This window comes from Serinus canaria, chromosome 4A (genome assembly GCF_022539315.1).
Source record: "Serinus canaria isolate serCan28SL12 chromosome 4A, serCan2020, whole genome shotgun sequence".
Taxonomy (NCBI): Eukaryota; Metazoa; Chordata; class Aves; order Passeriformes; family Fringillidae; genus Serinus; species Serinus canaria.
Genome location: NC_066318.1, coordinates 6,207,882 through 6,232,732, shown reverse-complemented (window position 1 = coordinate 6,232,732; position 24,851 = coordinate 6,207,882). Strand labels below are relative to the sequence as shown.

General features: G+C 46.8%; 2 protein-coding genes across 7 annotated transcripts in view; one reads left to right on the top strand and one right to left on the bottom strand.

The window, feature by feature from the left end:
* Window positions 1-531: 531 nt before the first annotated feature.
* LOC103816420 (heat shock factor protein 3-like) lies at window positions 532-16,355 on the bottom strand. Of its 2 annotated transcripts, none has more exons than XM_030228908.2 (13): window positions 16,020-16,355; window positions 14,811-14,919; window positions 13,083-13,210; window positions 10,073-10,197; window positions 9,144-9,219; window positions 8,419-8,480; window positions 7,900-7,981; window positions 7,500-7,633; window positions 6,465-6,710; window positions 5,150-5,255; window positions 4,531-4,596; window positions 3,628-3,694; window positions 532-3,050 (listed from the first exon to the last, which is right to left on the bottom strand). In XM_030228908.2, the coding sequence occupies exons 1-13, from the start codon at window positions 16,353-16,355 to the stop codon at window positions 2,719-2,721; spliced, it is 1,869 nt and encodes a 622-aa protein (XP_030084768.2). In that variant the 3' UTR covers window positions 532-2,718. The 2 variants fall into 2 exon arrangements, with proteins under 2 accessions (XP_030084768.2, XP_050830249.1); XM_050974292.1 differs by having other exon boundaries at window positions 2,847-3,050; window positions 3,628-3,716.
* Window positions 16,319-24,851, top strand: part of HEPH (hephaestin) — a 21,693-nt gene continuing 13,160 nt past the window's right edge. For 3 of the 5 annotated variants that reach the window (XM_030228868.2, XM_030228871.2, XM_030228870.2), the window contains exons 1-7: window positions 16,319-16,436; window positions 19,424-19,620; window positions 21,716-21,960; window positions 22,440-22,652; window positions 23,232-23,411; window positions 23,750-24,004; window positions 24,589-24,757. In XM_030228868.2, coding sequence (XP_030084728.1) covers window positions 19,460-19,620; window positions 21,716-21,960; window positions 22,440-22,652; window positions 23,232-23,411; window positions 23,750-24,004; window positions 24,589-24,757 — 1,223 coding nt within the window. In that variant the 5' untranslated portion in view covers window positions 16,319-16,436; window positions 19,424-19,459. Of the gene's footprint in view, window positions 16,437-16,645; window positions 16,785-19,423; window positions 19,621-21,715; window positions 21,961-22,439; window positions 22,653-23,231; window positions 23,412-23,749; window positions 24,005-24,588; window positions 24,758-24,851 lie in introns of those variants that run through there. The other 2 variants (XM_030228869.2, XM_018914401.3) reach the window with 2 other exon arrangements.

The window sequence follows — 24,851 nt, the reverse complement described above, 5'->3', positions numbered from 1 at the left end:
GCACATTCTGTATAAAGATCCTTTTTGTTGACAGTGGAAATGATCAACAGTTCCTTACTGCAAGGAAAATCCCAAAAAAACTGTAATGCCTGTGGTGGCAGTTACCCTGGGCAGTCTGCACAGGGGTGCCAGATATGGGGTCTGCCTGATGATCTGGGCTGTTCCATTTCCTCCTATTATCTCCAGTGAATATTTAAATCCATACCTCATGGGGTAAGAGTATTTCCTACTGGGTCTGTGGAGAGTATGAGCAGGTGTGCCCTACATCTGGTGTCTTTTTCAGCACACATGGTCTTTTGAGCTTTCACATCAACCCTTTTGAAAAACCAGTCCCAGGTACTGTTCTCCCACGCTCTGGAAACAGACACCAGGCCTTCCTCATCACTCTAGTCCTGAACCAGCAGCAGCTGCATCATGAGACCACGCCCCAGGAGCATGAAAGGTCTTAATTCTGGAGAAATCAGTAAACAGGTTTAGGAAACATTGGCACAGACAGGAACACACACAAAGAATGTACAAGAAACACAGTAATTTTTTTGCAATTCTTGAGTTTAATTACTTCAGCATGTGGGGTTTTTTTGTTATTCAGTCTTCCCCTTTCCATTGCAATCTTTCTTAAGAAAGTTGCACAAATACTTTTCCCGGACCTGTACATAAACCAGACACATAGATTTACAAACTTTTTTTTTTTTTTTTGCAATTTTTGTAAGCCTTGGTTTCTTAGCTTCTTAAGAGAGAAAGTGTATTAAAAACCCATGATGCACTCAGACCCAATACCTGACAGTGAGCTGTGCTGAGGGGAGATGACTCTGAGACAGAGGAACACGACACTAATCCATCACAGAAGTTACAGCGCAACCAGTGCAGGGAGTCAGAGGCACAGATCAACCTCCCAAAGAACTTTGTTGTCTCCATGGTGCTGTCAGACAGCACACCAGAAAAGCCTGGTTTTCACTGATTCACTCTTGGCAAAACTGTGGCCTTTGGGAAGGAATTAACAAACCAAACCTGACCTGGGACAGATGGAACACGGTCACCTCCCCCTCTCCCTTCAGCTCATGAAAACTTGAGACTACTCAGCCCTTGACCTCAACAAGCCAGTGAAAGAAAGACTCTGAAGGCTTGAATAAGACAAACTTGACAAAAGGCAATTCAAAAGATGGAAACGAGAAGGGTCACAAGGTAAGAACAGGTACAGAAGCACAGAAATAAAATGACACTGAAGGTGTTACACACTCAAAAGCATGACCTTCCTCTGCAACTCAGATTTGACTGTGAAGCACAAATCCAATGAAGTTGGGCCAGCACAGGTAACATGCATTATCTAGCAGGCTTCAGAATATCTACCTTGGATTCTTGAATATAAAAGAGCTCAGCACTTATTAGATCAGGAACATTAGAGAGAACAAAGCCTGCAGGTAGCCTGAATTCTTAAAACTGGAAAAAATTTAAAGTAACTGTGCTGGCAGGAAATATCAGGTGGTATTATCCAAGGGGGTTTCTACCTGCATCCAGGCCTCTTGCAGCCCCAGCAGTTTGCTGTCACTTCAGCACAAAGCAGGTTTGTGTGGGCTGGTGAAGCTGTGACATGCTTGGTACCAGCACACAGCTTGCTGCTCCACTGACACTGGGGCTGGGCTCCACAGTGCAGCTGCTCAGAGAACTTGGGAAACAGTGCCAAAAGAAACTTTGGGGAACGACTTTCTGGTGAACACTAGTTTATGTAAATCATTGTCAAAAGACTCAGATGCATCTGGTTGATTTGGCTTTAAGATTCCACGGGCAGAAACTGCAGTGTGAAACCTGGAGTCCATACAGGGGCAGGGAACAAAAGCTGCTACCAGAGACACCTTAATGTGAGTCAGTGCAAGGCACCCCAGGGCTCCCCTTCTCATTTCAGGGACAGCTGCTGGCCTTTGCTAAACATGAATCAGTCCTACTGACTATCTCCAAGGACACACAACCCGTGAACTGGGGGCAGGTTACCCCGGAACTGCCATGCAATGTGCATGAGAAATCAGCACTACACAGGAGGGCAAGCACTTCCTACCACAACTCCTACAATCCGGGGCAATGGATGTGTGCTAGCATGTTAAAAAATAATACTCCACAGTTAAATGTCATTTTCCATAGGAAAAATGTTCCCTAAACCTAGGAGCAAATCTAGGAGTATGAAAGTAATCTAAGCAGATGCAAACAATCATAGCCAGTAACTATCAAAAAAAGAAATCTCAATTTAAAAACAAAATTTAAAAACAACTTAATTTCAAACAGTAGGCAAGCCACCTATTGAAGCAGGCTCTCCAAAGAGTAAAACCCAGGTTTAAAATGTTACACACCACATTACTATCCAGCTAATAAAAACAAACACCACCCCCCAACAAAAAAACCCAGCCAAACTTTACAAACAGGATACAAACATATTTCCTCTTGCAATAAGAATATTGGATAAAAAGTTATGGAATACACTGTGGTATGTTTACAGGGTTGTTGTTCTTCCCCTCTGTCTGGTGCCTTCACTCCACCAGCTCTTGTTGTTGTTGAGCTCGTGTTCAGTTCTCCCAGATGTGCTCCCTGCTTGCAGCAAGAGAACTTCCATTTGTCTGTGCAGAGCAGGGTCCCCAGGAAGCAGGTGAGGACCCAGCTCACACTTTTTGCTGCTCCACTCCTTTGGTGGTTATTCCATAGCACTAAGCTGGTTACAGATGTTCTATGAGTTCAAGAAATTTCTATCTCAGAGGCCTCATCTATGAAGTTAGCAACAGGACTGAGAAGCAGGAGTGGAAATAGTTTATACTCTCCATTCCCATCTTCTGGGAGGAGAGGTGGATCACCCATTCCCAGAGTGTCCAGAGGCTCGGCCTGGCTTGCTGGAGCTGCAAGTGGCACCACAGTTCCACTGGCTGATGGAGGCTGGAGAGCAGGTTTCTCCTCCAGGGGAGGCAGCAGAAAGTCTTTCGGATCCTCTGCCTTCCCTGCAGCTTCACCTGAAGGCAGCTCTTCAAATAAGGAGAGCAGAGGGTTGGCCCTGTACTGGATCAGCTGCATATCTGAGGGAAAAACAAACAGTTCAAAGTGTTTCACTAACTGAAGGCTCTTATTCAAGGCAAGGAAACCTAGAGAGGTTGCTTCAAACTTGGTGCCCTACAGGAAAGCCCAAGCTGGGCTGGGACAAACCCCACACCCCATGGCTATCAGAGTCAAGGCAATGCCTGGAAACATCAGTGCCTGAAGCCCACTCCAAGCCCCTGACTCTCACAGCATGCAATGGCAGCACTGTACTGGAAACCTGAGCAGCTCTGCCTCTGGGGGATCACAGCCTGTGTAGGAGATACAGTCAAAAGGGCATTTCCAGATCTGCTCCCCACTGTGGCACTCGTGTCACGTTTCCATGTGAAAAGGGACACAGGATGGGACCCATATTTTCTGTGTGAAAAACCTCAGGGCACAGTACAGGCCTTTGAAGACTGAGGCACAGCTTCAAGACCAGTGAAACATCACAGTCTTCACAAGCAGCTTAGCCCAGACCAAAGAAGGAGATATTATAGGCTACACCAATTCCATTTCAATATACAGTTTCCAAAGAGGGTGGAGCTGCCACAGAGCTCAGTGTTCCATCCTGCCCACCTTTGCTTCCTGCTGTTTCCCTCTCACTTGCTCCCAGACCTTCAGTGCTCTCTGCCAAGTTTGCCATCTGAAACAAAGCAGACAGAGAGCTAAGACAGAATGTTTAACAACAACAAAATGGAAATCTTTACTGACTGGTTAACAGAATTAGATGTGAAAGGAGGAGGAAAGAGAGATGGAGCAACTGAGCAGTGATCCTGTCATTGCACACAAAAGCCTGCACACAGCAGCTCTCAGATGGAGGCACAGTGAAATACAGACAAACTTAACTTACTAAACAAAACAAGCTTCTGACTAGCAAATATTTGTTCTACCTTCCAAACCAGAAGTTTTATTATAATGGGTCTTGTTGGGATAACAGTTAAACATTATTTCATCATGTAATTGAATTGTGCAGGCACTGCTTAAACACAACTGCATTTTACATCAGCTGTAGTCAAAGCTCTTCTCACTGGGAAATCCTAGTTTAAATATTATTTCAGGACTACAACAAAAATAACACTTGCAAGGGTATTTTTTTTTAATAGCATGAATCAATTTTAGGAACTGGACTAAGAGAAGTAAGTTTGTGCTGAACTTCTGTGTATCTTCTGAGGAAACCCCACAGAGCTATGTTCAGAACAACTACAGTATATTGCATTACAATTTTCATTTAGTACTTTTCCTTTAGTCTTCCTTTAGACAGGCATTCCAAGTGTGTGACTGCACTAGGAATGTAGGACTGGAAATTATCTTGAGATCCCTCCTAAATTCTGACATGCCCTGGAGTCAGCTGGATGAGATGAAGCAGCAATGTCACCCTGTGCCAACAACCCTGTTCCCACCCTTGAGCTGCATCAAGCAAGATTCAACTCCCAGTATCACATTTGTCCTCCCCACCACAGAAGTCAATCTTACTCTTACATTTTCAATACCAGGGGGAGTTTCCATCAAGTTCATATCCAGGGCTGGCAGCTCCGGATTAAATGTCTGAAAATAAAACCAGATCATATGTCAACCAATAAAGTTCTTGAAATAAAACTGCAGACAGCTCCTAAAAGGACTGCAGGACCCAGTGAGCTGCTCCTTCCACTGAAGCACAGGGACAGTGGCACCTCCATGGGCCTTCAGCTGGGAACTTCAAGCTGTGGCAGTAAACTGAGCTCACAGGAGGAGAAAAGGTTACCCTATTTCCCAGTGATTCCAGGAATACAGCTAAGTTTCACTCCATATCATCCAAATGGATCAAATACAAGGATGTATGTCAGGATGTGACACACTATATGATTAGGTTTGAGAAGGAGAAGTGAGGCAATTTTTTTTCCTTCCACCCCCTTCAGTCTGTAGAACAGGAATCCTGTATGACCTGGAAAGACTCCCAGTACTACCTTGTACACTGTGAATACCTACTAATAATTCTACTTGTAACTGTTTGCTTTTCAAGATGTTTCTAACTCTTACCCATTACAACATGAACTAAACTAGCAGCATTTCATGGCACAGCCTGAGCAGTATTTCTCAGGAACAGTGAGAAGACACTCACGTCGCTGAACGCCTCGGCACCGAAGTTGTACTGCTTCCCTGACAGCATTGCTTGGAGCTCTTCAAGGCTGGCATCGATGCAGTTCAGAAAATCCTGAATCTCCTCTCTAGAAAGACAGAATTACATAGTACTGTAAGGCACAGCTGGCAGGCAGGGCCTTCTCTTGCCCCACAGGATAGGCTGCCTACAATGGAGAACAGCCAAATGGATGAAATCACATTCCCACACCACCTTTCACTCCAGTTCTCTGAGGTACAGGTACAAGGGAAGACTTCCTGAACAGCAAGCACAATTACAGCTACCAGATCAAAAAGCAGTTCCTCCTTCCATACCTACTTCCTCCCTCATTTGAGTGTCTGGTGAATGTTCTCAGATCCCAGCCTGTACACCAGTATCTTTGTTTAAACAAAGGTCTGATGGCTTTGTCCTGGGACAATAAATGATAAGCAAAGGGCTGGAAATAATCTGGGCCTGAAGGAACTCCACCTACTTGTTGCCAAACTGGACATGCTTCCAGGGACAGTGGGAAGGACATGAGGGACAGTGAAGAACCTGAGAAGGCAGCTGCAGGCACAGTGCCCATACTGCATGTCTTGCTATGCCATGAGGTGCTCTTGTACTGAATTCCCTGCACTGAGGAACGGGCAGTTCCAAGGCACTGCCCCACATCCATGCAGTGCCCAGAAGGAAAGGTATAGCAGGGCCTTCAGACATGAGTGCTGGCACATCACCCCAGACCCTCCAACCTGCTGCTGAGCACAGCAGAAGAGCTGTAAGAGAAAGGGTTAAAGCTTTGTCCTTGATACAGCTCTCCTGCAGCCACAGTGGGGCAGGAGCCCACAGCCTGCACCCCTGATCCAGGGCTGTGTGATCTGACAGGGCACGTGGGAAACAGCTTTGTACAAATGAGGGGCAGAGGAGGAAAGGAACAGTGAGATGACCACCGGAACAATCCACATCCAGGCCCCAGGAAGAAAGTGCCCACAATGCCAGCCCAAGATCAGTGCCCTGCACCTGCTGCTTGGCAGCACCTGGCAGTGACAGCAGTGGGCTGTCAGGACACACTGACTCATGCACCAGCAGTCAGGCATACATGTTACCATAAAGGTGACAGGGACACTTGCACTTTCTCAATGTGTGATGCCAACACTTGGCTTTTTCAAGCCCTGGTAACAAAGGTGTAGAGAATTCACTTTGTCAGTGACAATTCAAAAGCTATTTCCCTATGTTCTGCCAAACAACACACCCTCCAGAACTCTGACAGCATTCCCACGAGGTGACGACAGAATAACACTTTTCAGAAACAAGTTCATACCTGTCCAGCAAAGGATCATTTTGGTTTCCAGAGCTGCTCTCATTCAAGATGGAGTCAATTACTGACACAGGGTCCTCTGGAGTATTTGGCTGTGCAGTGTGGAGCTCCACAGCAGCCGTGCCTATTTCGCCAGATTTGCTGACATCGTTTACAGGAACTGATGGGACAGGTTCTGCACAACTTAACTCACTTGGCTGTGATACTTGACAAAGAGGTAAGCCAGGATCTAGAGCTGCCTGTGGCTCTCTAAAATGTGACCCAAACAGAAACAACACATAGGAGAATTTATCAACTGCATTACTATTCATTTCAGGTTTAGTATCTCAAATCTTAATAAGATTAGGCCAGTCAAGGATTCAAGTAACAAACTGGTCTTTAAAAAAAGCAGCAAAGTGGCAGATGAAGAATCTCTGACTACAGCTTACACAGAAACCATGTATCAGAGCAAAACATCTCTTTTTCCCAGGCAAAAAGCAGTAATATAGCATACAGGAATTAGTCAGGAAGGAATCTCTTAACAGACAGACTCTGGAAAGAAAAAGACTCCAAATCAGTCCATATTTTACTCTGGGCATTAACAACTAAATAGTTTTCAGTAAAATCTCTTGCCATGCAGAGAATGTCTTCCCTAGGCTATGCTTAGTGAGAGCAGTATTGAAACTGGAGTTAAAACTATACATCTTGATTTGTTGGCAATCTATATACATTTTGGATTATTAGAAACCTATATATGCATTCAGGTCCCTGCTCAGTTGAAAAGTCATGTGTTCATTTGTTGAACAGACAGAAAAGCCTCAGCAAATTAAACTTGCAATGCCCATCAGCCTGACAGGCCTCCAGGGACTCCTGAAGAGATGTGAGCTCTGACAATGGCCAATGCTACATGCTGCAGAAGGAAAGCCTACAACAGGCCTGTCATGCACAAATGGACATTCAGAAACATTCTGTTCCCCAGAATCCAGATGGATCATCAACATTAATAGAACTACCCAGTTATCAACCCAGGCATAAATACTTCATTTACTTTGGACATACCTGGCTCTGCCACTTGTGTGTGCCACAGCAAGGAGGCCGTTGGTGGCATTTTCCAGGCTGTCAGTGATATCTCGGATTATCAGACCTGTACCATTTCCATCCTCTTCAGCTGCACTGTGTTCAGAAAAAGCCATCTGCAGATACAGCACAGAATGAGTAAACCACAGGCTCTAACCTTTCCTTTTCTTATACTGAAGCCCCTCTTTCCTGTTCACATTTAATCTGTGACCAGTTGCACTGATTTGCACGATTTTACAGCCAGTGTGTTGCTCTAAAGCTGCCCATTACAAAAGGGAGAGCATTTGATTACCAAGTTAGGGTATTTGTAGCTATAAGCAAGACTGGTATCACTGTGTGTCATCCTGTCCAACCCACTGCCTGTGTCCCTGGGGAGACTTACAGCTTGGCCACTCTCCACAGGGATGCGGACATACTGACGACTGTACTTGGAGGGTGAAGCACCTGCAGCATCCGTGAGAGACCTGGGACAGAGCACAGCTTTAGTTCATCCTGCCTGCCAGGGGGAAGAGCTGCAGCACTGCCAAAGACAGTAATGGTTGTCACTCTTGCCCTCCCAAGAAGCCTGGCTTTTGGGAAGGGCAAGAGGCAGTGTTGGGAAGGGCACTGCAGGCAGCCTGTCCTACACACACACACTGTGGTTTGGAAGAAGTCAGTCACACATGCACGTTTTGAGATGTACCATTTCGGATAACTGTGCCCTTTGGAATTGAAAATGCATAGATTATTCCCTTCCCACCCATTTTAGTGATAAGGAGGGAATACCTATTTTGTGCTTGACTGAACTTCCATCAGCTTTCTCAAGTTTGAATATACAAGTGATAAAAATACCTGTCACACAATAGAAACTGATTTATCCCTGCAATTCACATCTGACATCTGGGACCTGTCAAGTAATTACCTTTTTCTTTTGACCCCAACAATATAATTTCCTCGCATCAAACTTAGTATAAATTGAAGAATCTAAAAAGAAAGACAAAAGAAAACCAAAACCAAATGGTCAGCATAGCAATCCTAATATTAAATTCTTAATTCAGATTTTACTATAAAATGATATAGTTACATAACATAAATTAACAGGTATTAAAAAAAAATATTTGCAATTGTATTTTAAAGAACAAAGCAAGAGTTACAAACTGCATAGAAAAATTAGCCCACTTGCACAGTTGGCTTTTTTTTGAAATGCAATATAGCAGCACAAGTCACTAGAGGATTCCAGACCAGAAACAGCTGAGGAATAAACCAGAGAAAATTTTTTCCAGCGTGCAAACTCCTATAGTTTCTCCGTTCCAAGTTCACTTCTCAAGTGGTCTAAGTGTATCCTGGTCCAAGATCTTTCACAGACTCCATTCCATGTGCCTGCAATCTCTCAAGTTCTGGGCTCCTGTTACCATGCACTGTCTCCACACACTGACATCCTACTATGACTTTTCCTTAGTGCTTTGCTCGTGGTTCTTTACTGTGCTACTTCTGGGACACTCAGGAACTGTGACCATTTTCTTTACGCTGTATTAATACAGCCTGTTCAGCTCTGTGTCATTTGTCATTCTACATAAGCAAAGAATGCCATGAAGTATCACAGAGGCAGGAATAAGGATGGTAGCACTGAAGATGCTGCAATGGTACCTTAGACAGCAGCTTCTGTTGTTGACTGTGCTTCTGCCTTAGAACTGCCACTTCTTTCCACAGGGCCTTATTTTCTCTGCAATGCAGAATAAATCAGAAGACAGAGGATGAACAGAGTTTACTTTATATGCTCTAGTTTTACAGCTTTCAAACTTTTAGAGTACCTTGCAGAACCAATGGCAACATTCCCTCTGTGGATAACTACCCCTCAGGTAATTCGATCCACTAACATAAACTCTGGGTTAACTCCATTTTCCATCAGCAGCATGAAACACTCACTTAAAAAGGACACCCTCATCCTCTGCTGCTCCACCAATAATCTTGATCTGAGGTATTCCTTCAAAGCCTCAAAGCTGTTGAATAAGGACTTTGTGTTACACTCAGCCTGTTTCCAAACACTGATAGCCTCGGGGCAGATCTAAAGGTGGTGTTCAAGGGGCTTGGCTATTTTTTTTTTTTAAGGAACAGAGAGAGAGAAAGGTATCTCCTGGACTCTGGTTGAGATCTGCTGGCATACCAATGACCTGAATGAATTATCAGTGCCTATATGAAGGGGATCTGAGAGAACAGAGATGAGGATGTGCAAAGTCCACTTTCAGTTAGAAAGAAAACAAAACATCAATTGTCCCTCACTGCATCCAACCCTGTTTGTATTCAAAAAATGAAATGCTTTCATTGACCTAAAAACCACTACAGGTGCTGGCAACCAGAGTGAAATCTCAAGGCAGCCAACAAACACCCAGTCTACATCTCCAGTCTGTAACTGAATTCAGAACAAGATTCAGAATGTTGTGTGGGGTAGAATGGGCATTCTTAGGAAAAAATATAGCTTCACCTGTTTCCAGTTCAAATGAAACCCATATTTAGCCAATCTCCATCAGATATAAGCAACATTCAATGCATAAGCACCCCGAAACAGCCGAGTCTACCTCTTCATATTAGCCAGCCTGACATCCATGTTGTTCTGCTGCTCTCTCATCTCCTGCACCTCAGACAGGACTTTGTGCAAATCCTCTGTGCAGACCTTGAGATCCTCAGTTCTCACTGCAGACACCTGGAATAGGTACACATGCTTTACTACAAACAGTGCATGCTCCTTGGTGCAGGGAGAGTGCAGCCAATCTGCAGGGCAGGACCAAGCCCCATACAAGACCAGGTAATACTGCAATTCTTACATGGCACAAAACACCACAACTGCTGCAGGTGACAATCCTTAGGACAGGCTGCTCTGTATGAACAAAACAAGATGCCAATGAAAACATGAGATTAGTACTTTGTAGCTGGACAGTAGATTCATGACTGTAATTCACAATAAAACCACTCACTGCAAAGGGCACTCCCTGGGGGTTCCCTGCCAGGCCTGGAGACAGTTTGCCCTCTAGTGTCACAGAGTGAGCACCAGCCAAAAAACCCCACAGCTGAGAGTGGAAGAACAACATGATCATATTCCTTCTAGGTGTGGGTAAATCTGCCAGCAGATTTACAAATTTAACAAATTTCCAGTAAGTTACTGGGAGATGAAAGGTGTCTAGTTAGATGCATCCTACTCAATCTGAAAATTTATCCCACACCAGTTGAATTGCAGAGTCCCCTATTGGTGTTTCCTCTGCTACCTGTCTGCTCAGTGACATTCTAAAGTTATGGAGATTTGTCTGCAGAAGGAAGAATCCAAACCATTCTTCTGCTCACAGCACAATCTGTGAATGCTGCTGCTTCAAACAATGGTGGAAAAGCCATCAGAGAGCAAAAAGTTCACCATCTCCCTCCTGCACTTCTATGTTAAACATTTTCCAGTTCCTTCCGCAACTCTCTCTGCAGCAGAAGGATTGCTGGCTGCAACACAATTCAGGACTTTGAAAAAGACAGGTCCATAATGCATCACATGCACATGTCTGAATGACACATCCAGGTTTTGTGGACATGATTTTGAACATCATTTTGCCAAATACTGACTATAACTGAGCCACATGGAGTCGTACCAGCTGTCCCTCCCAAGCTACAGCCTGCTGGGAGTTTTCTTGTTACTCTGCTAAATTCCAAGGAGGATGTGAAAGCATCTCATGTGGATTCCATGGGGGACATGAAAGCACCAATGGGGTATTGGCCTGCTGAGGTGTGAGGTAACTCCTGTGCAGGTTGGCTCACACATCTTGTCTTCCAAAGGGGAGTGGAATGGTCAGAAATGAACTGATGGTGTTATAAACCAACATCCCATCCCTTTGTGCTGGAACAAACACAGCTGTTGTGCAATCACTTCTCAGACATGACTAATTACTTTCTTGACACAATCCCATGGTGCAAAGGATGGACTGAAGGGTCTGACAGTTCTCCTCCCTGTCTACAGTCTAGATGCTCTGCTGTTTGCTGCAGTTAATAAATTATGCTAATGTACACAGGGTGCATCCCAAATGGAATTCAACGCCGTCTGATTTCTCTTCAGCACATCACCCCACTGTGGGAAGACAACCAAAACTTGTAGAAGTGGGTGGAAATTCCAAATGCAGCCAGATGGCCTCCAAAAAAACAAGGGTCAGTATAAATTCTGCCCAAGCACAAGAAATTGCTCTTCTGAGTCCCCAACTGGCTAATTAGGGTGTCTAGTCCCTGGGTGCTGAGGCACTGGCACAGGCTGCCCAGGGAAACTTGGCTGTCCCATTCCCATCCCTGGCTGGAAGGGGTTTGGAGCAACCTGGTCTAGTGAGAGGTGTCCCTGCCCATGGCACTGGGTGGAATGAGATGAGTTCTGAGGTGCCAACTCAAACCATTCTGGTATTCTATGAAGACACACAGGGTATCTGCACACCAGCAGAGCTAAAAGTGAAAGGGAGGAAGTAAAGCAAGTCCTGCATTTAAACCTGAATTCCAGACAGAGGCTTGAAATAGAGTTTATAGCCAATACTGGAATATGGCCCCATTCCAGGCAGTAGAAGAGCAAGGAAATTAATGGCTGCTTGACAAAAAAATCACTAACATTTCCTGCACAACAAAGAATATCTCTCACCAACCTATTCAACACTTCACACGAATATCCTTGGCACAGAGCAGAGCTTTTGTCTTTCCATCTAGAACACTCCACCCAGTGCACCACCCCTGGGACACATGGTGCCACACCTGACGTCAGGGTGCACCTGGCTCTGCCAGGCGTGCAGGCTGGGACACGCTGGTCACAGCAGCTGATGGGGACAGGCCCCAGGCAGTGCCACTCCATCGATTCTGGCTCCCAGCAGGGGCAGCTCAGCAAGGAATCAATCCAAACATCATTGCGGCTCTCCAGCCTACACTGGGCTTTTATTACCCTGGGCAATGCAGCCACACCTGACAACAGCCTAAAGAAAAGATTCTGCTGTTCAAATGTCAACGTGATGTATCATGATACTCTCTTCCTCAGGATATTATAGGCTGTAATGTGCCAATAGAGGATAAATATCTGTGCAGAAACAGGTCAGACAAGGCCTGAACGTACAAAAGAAAAGCAGAAAGCACTCATAAGGATGATGCTTAGTGGCAACACAGCTTTGGAGAAACAATGTAATTTAAGCAAACTCAACCAAATGAACTGGTTACTGATGTCTTTGCTAATTTTTAATGAGTGCCAAATGGGAATGTATTTTCTTTTGCTTCTTTTATTTTGTGCCTTTCTCGGAGTTGTAGATATTGACAGAACTGCAGACCATGCTAAGCTGCAATCAGGGATATGAACTCTGTGGAGAAGGGCTGTAGTTTGATGATGATATAGAACATGGTCCTACCCCAGTTCACAACCAAGAGCAGAGCAGGTTTTGTCTAAGCACTGGCACAAGAAGGCCCAGCCAAGCACTGGCCTGGCATTGTGAGAGAGATACCTTGGTTCCCATGGTATTTGCTGGCTGTGCTTGGAACACCCAAATAACTCCTGATAAGCCACGTTTTGTAACTAAGTGAAGTAAACATGTGCTATACCTTGCGCTTGATGTTCTCCAGTAAATGTGCCTTCCCTTGCTTGAAGAAAGGGTGCTGGAACTCAATGACTGAGCTTTTCTCTGCTGTAATGATACCATTCTCCAGAGCAATCACCTTCCTGAAACCATCTGTGGAGAGGAAATCAACAAAGCCATTTCTTCCAGTTGAAAGCTGACTCAGAGTACATACAGCTTAAGAAAAGTTCACTGCTACCAAAACACCCACTGCACTACAGTTACCGGGAGCAGAAACGATGAAAAATAGCCAAGGTAGCCTTTCTTGGTGCTCAGTGATTTCATTGCTCTGATCTTCACAGCTAGAGGACATGTCCATGGTACCACTGCCTGCCCTTGGCAGGCTGCACATGCAGAGGCCAGCCATGACCAAGCCATCACAGCCACGTAAAAAAGTTAGAAATAAGATTTATTACAACATCTTGAATAGAATCATGTCCCAGTGAATGCAGAGGAACGGTACACTTTCCCTTTAATCCCTGACAACTACACATCAAAACAAATGCTGATACGTACCACCATGGTCTAGTGAATAAAGCAAGTCAGAGAAGTTAATTCCTTGCCTGCCTATGTAAACACCAGCAGCAGAGCAGCTTCTACATACTAGACTGCCTGCACAAAGTTAAGATATTGCCAGTTCTATTTCCATCACTGCTCAAACACCACAGGGCAGATGCATGATTCAGCTGACAGGCCAATCCACGTCTCTCCTCAGTCAAGGTTTTAACACAATTAATGCACTCCAACTATTATTAGAAAGCCAGGATAGATCCAGCACGAAAAGGAGGCTGCCACTGCATTGTATAGCTACATAAGAATATTTGCTTTTTTTTTTATTTATCCTGGCTACAAGGGAAGAGTTGATTGTTTCTTTGGATTATCCTGTCACTCAAGTGATGGATCTCACAAACACAAGCAAACAACACCAACAGAAGTATCCACCCTCTGCCCAGAGACTAAACAGATGGGCTACTGGTTACAAAACCTACACAGGCATCAGCAAAAGAGATCAGGAAAACCTACTGGGCAAGGACAGAGAGCTCCTCCCTCTCAGTCTGAAATTCTAACTAAGGCAGCACCTCTCATGTTGTTTGCCCCTCCACTGGTTCCAGAAGCTTCTGCAGTTATTCCTGTTGGTTGCTGCAGCCCTGCATGCTGCACTGTGCCCTTAAGCCACCTTCACTGCACCCCTCTGCCTGGCCACACTGCACATGTGCTATGCAATGCTGCCACACGATGCTCTCAAGACGAGCAGAGAAAACATGAGAAATGTAGCGCAGCTTGGCCCATCAGCAGGACTGATCTGGTTCCAACACAGCAAATTAGGCAAGAGCAGTAGTAGCCCCAAAATCCAGGCAATTTCTTTTCACATTCTAGGTGTAAGGGTGCACACACAGCTTCTTCTCCCCTGGGTATACACCTGTTTGCTGCAAGAGCAATGCTGGAGCTCAGGGAACCTCACGCTACCTCTAGGCACCAGCACATATTCTTACAGCTGTTACTCAAAAGCACTTGGAGCTAAAACACAAAAACCACACACTAAACCATGCTCTACCATCAGTCTTTTCTTTTTCAAAGCAAACTTAAGGCCAGGGCTCGGGTTTTTAGGGACGAAAAACTTGCCAAGTCCGTTTGCTTGTTTAAAGAAAAGCAAACCAAAGCCCAGTAGCCATGAACTTGGCAGAGAGAGTGCACAGGAAACGCTGATGCTTACACATGTTGAGCTGCCGTATGAAGCTGGAGATATTGTTGTGTTTGAAGTACTTGGGGAGCAGCTCCTTGGCAAACCTCTGCTCATCCAGAATGCAGAAATTCTCGCCATTCTAGGAAACAAGCAGAAGTTACAGTCAGTGAATAAGCACAGCTTTTGTAAGGTGTTGCTCTTAAGTGAAGATCATAAATCAGCAAAGACTGTTTTGATAGCAGAGAAAGGCAAAAGACTTCACCAAGTGAACTGTCTGTGGGAACACTTGGGACTGCACTAAAAAGTGAGTTCAAAGACACAATTACATAGAACACTTCTACTGAACTAGGAATTTTCTTAACGTCCTGACACACTGATCTTAATCCAAAGCAAAATTTTTCTAAAAACCTGCTCCCTTTGTCCCCAGTAAACATAAGCATTGCACAAACCCAATGGAATTCGTGTCACTAAAGAGATTGCATCTCCTTTCATCAGCCTGCCCAGCTCCTGACAAGATTCTTCCATTGTACGTGCTATGTCATCACTAAAAATAACCACGTAACGTTGCTCAGTTACCGAAAGTTCAGACAACACAACCCAGCGGTGACCAGGGGTAAGTGTGACACCAGCAGTGCCAGATTTACCAGACACCCAAGACCAAACTTCCTGGAAACAGGAAGAGCTTTTTGCATCACTTTTATATTGTTCATGAAGAGGACAAAAATACTGCCTTTCTTTTAATCTTTGTTTTTGTAAAGGGCAAGCGGCTGGGAAAAAAGTAGAGAAGATCCCACGGATTTAAAAACGACAGGGAACAAAACTAAACACAGTGCGTGTCTGGTCAGTGTGTCCGTGCCCGATGCCCGCGGGGCACATCCGTCCCCGCTCCGGAAGGAAAACGGACAGTTAATGGCTCCTGAGAGCGTCCTTGCACCGCTCGGAGCCGCTGAGCGGGGATTTGGGACTGTCCCCGGGGATGTCCCGCTGCGCCAGCCCCGCCGCGGGCCGCCCGCGGGGGGGGGCCGGGCAACGGGGGAGGGCCCGGGCACGGCCCCAGGCAAGCCGGTCCGCCCGCACCCCCGCAAGCGGGGCGGGGAAGCGGGCTGGGCACGCTCCGGGCAGCCGGGGATGCTCCGCCGCCGTCCGTCCGCCGGGCTCCACAACCCCGGCCCGGCGCCCCCACCACCCTCGAGTCCTTCGCGCGGGCCTCCCCGGGCCGGGCCTGAGCGGCCACCTCACCCTGCTCCAGCAGATGACGTCGTCGCTGTCCGGATCCTCCAGCAAGGCCCAGAGCTTGGCCAGGAAGCCGGGCACGGCCCCGGGGCCGGGCGCGCCGGGGGCGGCGGGGCCGCGGGGCAGCGCGGGCGCCTCCCGCATCCTCGGACCGCGACGGGCCGCGCGAGCGGGGACGGGCCGCGCGGCGCCGCGCGACGCAGCGAGGGGCGGGGCCGGCGCGCGGAGCAGCCGCTGATTGGTGGAAGCCGCCAGACACCGCCCCTCGCCCCGGCGGCCGCGAGCGTGACTCTTGTTGTGCTCCCGGGGGAGCGCGCGGCCGCGTGACGTCACCGCAGGCATTTAAAGGGGCCGCAGGCCCCGCCGCCCCGGGAGGTCCGCGGGGAGCGCTCGCCCGGTGCCGCCGCTGGTCCTGCCTAGCAGGTGGGTGCTGCCGGCCTCAGCTCCGCCTGCGCCCCCGCCCGCCTTCCCGGGGCTCCCCGCACCGGGGGCCGAGCCGTGGGCGAGGCGGGCAGGTGCACACCGCGGACGGGGCTCCGCGTGCGCGGCTGAGGCGCAACCGAGGCGCAGCCGGGCGGAGGCGCTCCCGCAGGTGCGGGGCGGAGCAGCCCGGTCCGCCCTGTGGGCGGGGGCGGGCGCGGTCGGCGCTGCGGGGCTGCCGGGCTCGGTCAGCCCGTGGAGGCAGAACCCCTTTGTCCCTCCCGGGCTGGTCCCCGCCGGCGCTCCCGCGTCCCGCTCCGCAGCCCCGCCGCGCCGCCTTCTGCTCCGCACGTAAGGGACGAGCCGTCCGTCCTCCTGCCTTCCTTCTGTGCTTTCCCCTCTCTCTCGGGCTGTGGTTTCCCCGCAGCCAGATGTCGGGGAATATCCCTGCATCGTCCGCCTCGGTCAGATAGGAGTTGGATTCCACCAACCCGTCTGAAATCTGATTTCCGTTCATTCGCGATTCCTCTGCTGTCGGGGCCCCGGTAAAGGGCAGTCCTGGGGGAGGATTCTGCTGTAAAGTATTAGATTCAGGGATGGATGGAATATAAAACTTGAGTTGGTTTTGGTTTTCTTTCTTTTTCTTTCCTTAATCAAGGCAAAGATTAATATCAAGGAAAAATTGAATACAAAAACGTTTAAAACTAATTTAGTTACTTTGACATTGCACTACTCAAGTAAATAAATGATGATTAGTTACTGTGAAGGGTATGTGAGCACCGACTTTGTGATATCTGCTGCATCTCCATTCAGGGATTTTTTTCTGCTGTTCCCTAGAATTACCCCAGAGGTGTGTGCGATGTTGTGGTCAAACGCCAAGCAGAGCCCAGGTGGGACTCTAGTAAAGCCTTGGGAAGGCTGTGCCAAAGACCCGTCCTTGGCTCATCCATGGCAGGGCACAGCACGGAGCGCTCGGGACAGACTGGTGGCTGTGTGTGACGCCGGTTCGGGGCGGTGAGCAGGGTCTGGCACGGCGGGTTTGTCTCCGTGGGCAGTTTTCCCACCCAGCCTGGAGAGCCGCTGCTCTGCCGTGCCGTGGTGCTGCCTGCCCGGGCCACCAGCCTGCCCCGGCTGCCCGGGCTCGGCAGGCCTTGAGGAGGCCGCCCTGGGCGCCGGGAGCTCCCGCGAACTTTGCCCTGAGTTGACACGAAGGCCGCAGCTTGGGCTGAGTCAGGAGCATCCCGCTGCCCTTCCCTCGGGCTGGGTGTTGGCAGGGTGGCAGGCTGAGGGCTGAGGGCTGCTGCTGCTGTTTCTTTCCATATTGTTGTCACCATTGCCTTTTGGTGGTCTGCGCTGTGAAACAGCACAGGTATGGTTTTCCAGACTCCTTCCTTTGAGTCCATGTTGGCACAGAGTGAGTAAAAAAAGGTGTTTTACCTCCCTGTGAACAGCAGCAGGGAATAAATCTGGCTGAGTGGTGTGTAGGGTGGGCATGAGCCACTGTGCTGCTGCTGTTCCCACACCGCTGAAGCTGCTCTGAAGGGGCTGTTCTGTATCTGAGTTTTATCAGGTGTCTGACCAGGAGCTTCTGAAGGCCACTGGCTGGTGGAGCCACTGGAGCAGAGCTATATTGTGTTGATGGACCCAAAGCATCTCAGATTTAGAGATCCCTAAAGCTCCCTTCTGAGAAAGGAGGGAAAGAAGTTGTCTCTGAACTTTGTCCAATTTATTGACTGCTTGGAAACAGCAATACTTGATTATCGTTAGCTTCTGAGAATATCACGGCATGTCTGAAAATCAAGAAGTGAAGCCTTGAAGGTGTTTAGTCCATTGCCATGTGCTGGGGTTGAATCATGTCTGTTAGGTATCAGATGTTAGAAGAGGTTTCAAAGCAGCTCTGTGTGATGCTTTGCTGATTGACACCTTACAGAATATCCAGCTTTGCTGCAGACAAATCTTTTATGTTCATGTTGCTGTTACAAAGACAGTAAGAATAAGTAATGACAGTCTCTTTATGAAAAACCTTTGCCACGGTGCTGTGTCATGGTCCATTTCTGTATGAAAAAAAAACCTGATTCTTCTGAGTTTTCTTGCTAGGTCATGTTTCTCATTCTTTTGCTTTCTGTTTCTCTCTGCTATTCTGAGTTGCTGTTGCATGTCTCGGGAGCTGTGTCTCAACAGCTCATTTAGGTGGGGTTTGTTTGCTGGCTACATCCAGCTTTGTTAAGGGTATCATTGTGTGAGAATTTTTGTAGTCATTTTCATGTGATTTTTAAATGCAGTTTAATCCTTCCTTATCTTCTGGTGTAATTCTACTGCCCATATTGCATCAGGTTCTCCTTTCATACAGGCGGTTCTTTGAGCCTTTATTCAACTGTATTTTGATGATTTCAGACAGTTTTCCTAACTCTGTTTAGAGTATTTCTGATGCTTAGTGCCAACAAGCAATTGGAAGTTTTATGAGTAAGCTACTTGCCGGTCAAAATCGTGGGGAAAAGAATGGAACAGAAAGCAGAAACTTTGTGCAGCCTGTTTGAGATATACTCCTGGATTACAGATAGTTGCTCCCTAAGAGTCGTCTTTAAAGAAGTTAAAATTTAAAATTACTTCATAGTGACTAAACTATACTTCCTCAGGTGATTTAAAATAGAGAGATCTTGGTGACTGTTTAAAATATACATATATCAGGACTATTTTGTTGAGCTTTGTATGTGGACCTGTAAGATGATTTGGAATGTGAGCAGTAGTGAAAAAAGGGTTAATTAAACTATTATGAGAGCAGCACATTTGGTATTGGGGACTCATTACAAAGGCATGATCTCCATCCACCTTGTGTGTCAATTTTGTTACTAAGTGATTTCCTTCTTCAATATTTGAGTAATGATCCCAATAATACTTACACCTCATTCCTTCATGCCCTCTCAAAATGTCCAGTGCCTTCAAACCAAATGGTCATATCCTGTTTCATTCTTTTTGTCTTTCCCAAACAGGTGTAGCTTCCAAAACCACCTTCCCTTCAGGCTGAGATGGGATCAGTCTGGTGGCTGCTGTTCTGCATCCCCATGCTGTCACCCACATCTGCTGGGGGTGTGATCCGAGTTTATTACCTGGGGATCCACGAGGTGGACTGGAACTATGCTCCAACAGGGAGGAATGTGCTTGCTAACCAGAGTATTGCACATAACAGGTACGTTCCCTTCGAGCAGAATTTAGTCTGGGGCTGGCTTTGAGCTGTCTTTTGATGTGTAATTTAATGCAAGTATTGTGGGGCATCTGAGCAAGCAAGAGACACACTCCCGTAGATTCTGATCTTTATGAGCTTAATATTTAACTTGTTTTATGCTCCTGTGGTAAAACCTGTGGCAGTGGGAAAAAAGGGATGGTTAGTCTGGAGAGTCCAGAGCCCATACACTAGAGAGAAGTGTATGGAAAACAAACACGGAACAGAAAATGGAGCAGATGCAGAACAGATTGTTCTAAAATCATCTGGATTTTGCAATGCTCTACCCTGAAGTTTCATTTTGCTTAGTTCCAGCTGGTGGTCAGCTTGTTTATCCTGAAGCATGATGACTATTCATCTTTATATAAATGACTTCACAGAGCCAGCTTGTTTTGTTTCAGTGGAATTTTGAGCCTTAGACTTAATGGGACTTCCTGCATGGGATTTTAAAGGCTGTTTGAAAAACATTTTTGTTTCTCTTGCAAGAGTAAATCTGGAAACTACAATAATTGGTTCCAGTTACTACACAAACAGTGTTTTGGGTTTAGCTTTCAAAACATAAAGCCTTTTTCTTTGGTTGGTGTTTTTTTGTGTGCATGGTTTGTTTTGTTTTTTGAAGGTTTCCATAGTATTTTAAAGGCATTTGTACTTTTTTTCCTTGCTCTCATTTTCTATGGCAAATAGCTGGTATTTTTTGACCTACTCTCAGTCCTTTATCCCTCCAAAATAACTAATGCTCAGGTTCAGACAGCTTCTTCACAAACAGCACAGTAGGAACAGGAAGGGTGAGCAGAAACATCAAGGTTTGTCAGTTTAGCATGGAAAAGTCTGTTCTATGGAGATGCTGTGTAGATGTAAATAAGTTCACAGGAAACACCCCAAAATTCAGGGTTAATAAAGATGTTACTCCTGACTCCTAAAGTGGTAATGAATGCAATGGATTTTGTTTGATTTCTTTCATAATACATGAAGAAAAGGAAATTAACTTCAGGGCCATTGAACTTAAAAGCAATTTAAAAACTCTTGTCACTGCAAACAATTAGTTAATGGGATCTATTTTTACAGTGATTGCAGAAATGAAACTGGCATTTAGAAAGGGATGAGATGTTGATATGATTGATAGAAATAGCAAATTATTTCAAGGAGGTTTTTTATGTTGAGAAGAAATGGACTTTGTGGAGAAAGAGGCACATCTGTAAAACATCTTAAACTTTGTGGATAATGACTGCAGGGATGACTTGGCAAAGGGTTGAAAGGGCTGAACTCTGGATTGCATAGCCAGAGCAAAGCCCTGCCTGTTTCTGAATGATGAGGCCAATGTTTAGTATTTGAGTCCCCACTGTTCCTTCTCTGAGATGTGCATTAGGGTTTACCTCCCTTCCAGGGCTGCTCTGGTGCTGGGGGTGATCAATCCAAAGGGGGAAGTGAGGGGAGTGACCTTGTCTGTCATTTAGGCTGGTTCCAGTAATGCCTGGAGCGTGATTCATCTCTTATCTATTAAGAATTACCCATAATGAGCAAATATGCTTGTGAGTTAAACTTTAGTACCTGTTTGAGGTTTTAACTCTGGAAGCTGGTTACGTGCTGGGTATGTACATGCCTGACTCTTCTGCTACTCTGGAAGGAATTTGGAAACTGTTAAGTAGAAAATCATCTTTTAGAATTCAAATTTTGGCCAGAGAGCTCTGGACTCTACCTGCCTTGTGATTTAGCTGGAAATGCCACAAAGGAATCCGAGTGAGTTTTGAGAGCCCAGTGAAGGCTGAAGGAGGCATGAAAAGGGTTCTCCTTGTGACACCCACATGGGATTGTCTGGGAAGCTCTGTCCTTCCCATGTCTTGTTTGCAGGGCACAGTTCAGGGAGCACTTTGTGTCTGTTGGTGAAGAGCTGGGGTTAAGGTTGTGGCCATGCATGGGTGGCTTAGAGCGTCCCAGGGTCCTCTAATGCCAAAGCTTTCAGATGTACCCCAGAGAGTGGAGTTTCACCATCACTCTGCTGCAGTATTGACCAGCTATTGTGTATAATGATGACTCATTGTGCCTTTCCCTTTGAATTCAACAGCCAGGCCTCAGCATTCCTGCAGTCTGGGAAAGACAGGGTGGGGAGCACCTACAAGAAAGCTGTCTATAAGCAGTACACAGACTCCACGTACACCACTGAGGTCCCCAAGCCTGTCTGGCTGGGGTTCCTTGGGCCTGTCATCCGAGCAGAAGTGGGGGATACCATTCAAGTACACCTAAAAAATTTTGCTACTCGACCATATACAATCCATCCTCATGGTGTTTTCTACAAAAAGGACTCTGAAGGTAAATGAGCTACTGCCATAATGTAGACAGATTTTTCTCACTGGGAATTTTGGAGTATGTATGGAGGAGAACTGTCCATAAAGCTCCAGCTGGAAGGCAACTGCATTTGGGTGTTTGGTGAAGACACCAGGTGTTGGGTTAGCAGGGTCATGGGGTGGAGTCTTGGTCTCGGCCCAGGTTTTCTAATTTTAGAACTTCTAAAATATTGATCAGCTCTAGAGATTGTAGAGAGACCGACTGTGGGGGCAGAGTGCAGAATTGAAGGCAAAGCAGCACTAGGCAGAATGGAAATAATCCTACTGACCTGTTTACTGGGCAAGTTGCCCTACAGTGGCTCTGTGCCTCAGTGCCTCTTTGAGGAAGTGATGATTAAACACTATTTCAGCCTTGGGATGGTGAGTCTCAGCTCAGTATAAGGTTACATGTGTGGGCATCTTGGCTCTTCTTGAATGGATGTTGTGATTGCTCAATTGTTCTAGGATCCCTGTATCCTGATATGTCCCCCCAGGATCAGAAGAAGGATGATGCTGTTTTCCCAGGAAGGAATTACACCTATACTTGGACTGTCCCTGAAGATCACAGTCCAACTGATGATGACCCAAACTGCTTGACCTGGATCTACCACTCTCATATTGATGCACCAAGGGACATTGCATCTGGATTAATTGGGCCTTTACTTACATGTAAAACAGGTAAAAGCACCAAGAGAAAGCAGCTGAGGCCTGCAGTTCCATAATGTAACGGTCTTTGGTGACATGAATAAGGATGGGATGTGAAGATACTCTGGTGTGCAGCTCCCAGCTTCAGGGGGAAGTGCAGCTTGGTTAGAGGACAGTACCTGGGCTCTAGCTGGATTCTGGTCATTGCATTCTCCTTATCCCATAGTGGTTGGGCAGGTGAGCTTGCAGGACTCTTGATCCAAGAGAGCTGCTTGAATCCACGTTAAAAGCAAGGCTCTTTTCCAAGATCTAGTTTGTGTATGAAAATCATGGTGACTGGTTGGTTCCAGCAGGAGTGAGAAGACTGAAGGTGCTGTAGTTGATTGTGCAGTGGCAGAGCTGCTTGGGAGACAGAGCTGTATTGGCAGGGATATATTGGAAAAGGGTGAGCTTGCTGCTCTGTGGTGAGCTGTGAAGATGGTGGGAAAGCATCTGTCTCCCCTACTCATGTGACAGGACTTACTCTGCTGCTGTGGTTCTCATCTCTTGCCTGATGTGTGATTTTCTGCATGAGTGATTTTCTGCATTCATTCCTCTCTCCTCTCACCTCAGGAACGTTGACTGGCAGCTCTCAAAGACGCTGGGATGTGGATGTTGATTTTTTTCTGATGTTCAGTGTGGTGGATGAGAACCTAAGCTGGTACCTGGATGAGAACATCGCATCATTCTGCACAGATCCTGGCTCTGTGGACAAAGAAGATGAGGAATTTCAGGAGAGCAACAAAATGCACGGTCAGTGTCACCTCTGTGAGGCCACTGTGTCTGCCGAGACACTCAGGAGTGTCAGAGCTCCAGGATCTGCTCTGAGACCCTGTGCTTAGCAAGTATCTCAGGGACAGGGCAATGACTCCAGAAGATGGAAGTATTGTTTTGGTTTTATCTTTGGCTTGAGTGAGCTTTTATACCCTTTGTTTTAGGAATGAACTGTGGAGCTGGTCTCTCCAAAGCAGAGGAGGAGGAGGAGCTCTGCTTAGGTCCATCTTCCTACTGTGTCTGTGTTGTCACCCACTGGCAGGAGCTCTGAAGGCCCCTTTTCTGCTCTCTAATTTTTGGCTTGCTTGTTTTTGCAGCTATTAATGGTTATGTGTTTGGCAACCTCCCTGAGCTGAAGATGTGTGCTGGGGATTCTGTTTCATGGTACCTCTTTGGGATGGGCAATGAAATTGATGTACACACAGCCTACTTCCATGGAGAGACACTCAAAATCCGGGGCCACAGGACAGACGTGGCCAGCCTCTTCCCAGCCACTTTTGTTACAGCAGATATGATCCCCAGGAACCCTGGGAGATGGCTGCTGAGCTGCCAGGTCAATGATCACATAAAAGGTAAGGCAGGGGGTGGAATATGTTGTGGACTCTGTGTCCTCTGGTTTTGATGTACGTGATGTACAGTGTGGTAGGGAACAGTTCTTGGGCGTGGAAAAATGTCCCTATGAGATTTTTCCCTATCACCCACAAATGAGTGAGTGGTGCCTTGGACTTGATGATCTTAGAGGTCTCTTCCAACCTCATTATTCTGTGTGATTCTGTGATTCTGTCTTGTAAAATTGGAGTGGGTTGGTTACTAATGTGCAGGGCAGCTTTGGTGAGGGTGACTTGTATCATGGTGTGATGTTTGATGTTGGCTACAGCTGAAAGCTGAGATGAGGCAGTGCCTTAAAAGCTCTGGTCCCTATAAGAGGAACTTGCATGAGAGATCTGAGCACAGCAGAAGACTCCAATCACTCTTGGTCCATACTTCCATAGCATCCAGTATCTAAAGTTGGAAGTTCTGCTCACAGCCCTCCTTGCTGTGGAGTTACTCACCTTCTCCCATACATGTGCCTTTTGGGACAGCAAAGGGGAGGTGGGACTGCCCATCAGGCTGGCTGGAGGGGCTGAGTGAATGTCCACCTTCTTGTTTTGGGCAGCTGGGATGGGGGCACTCTATGAGGTCCGGCCCTGCTCTCGGCAAGCTGCAGCCCCCAGCCTGGGAGGGAGAGTTCGGAGATACTTCATAGCTGCCAAGGAGGTGCAGTGGGACTATGGCCCCTCAGCCCTCGACCAGCTCACTGGGAAGCAGCTCACTGACCCTGACAGGTGAGTGAGAGGTTGCTGGGCTTGGGCAGGGTTTGGGGAGTTCGGCCTGTATCAGGAGCGCTGCTCAGGAAAAAGTGGAATTTCTGTCTTTTTA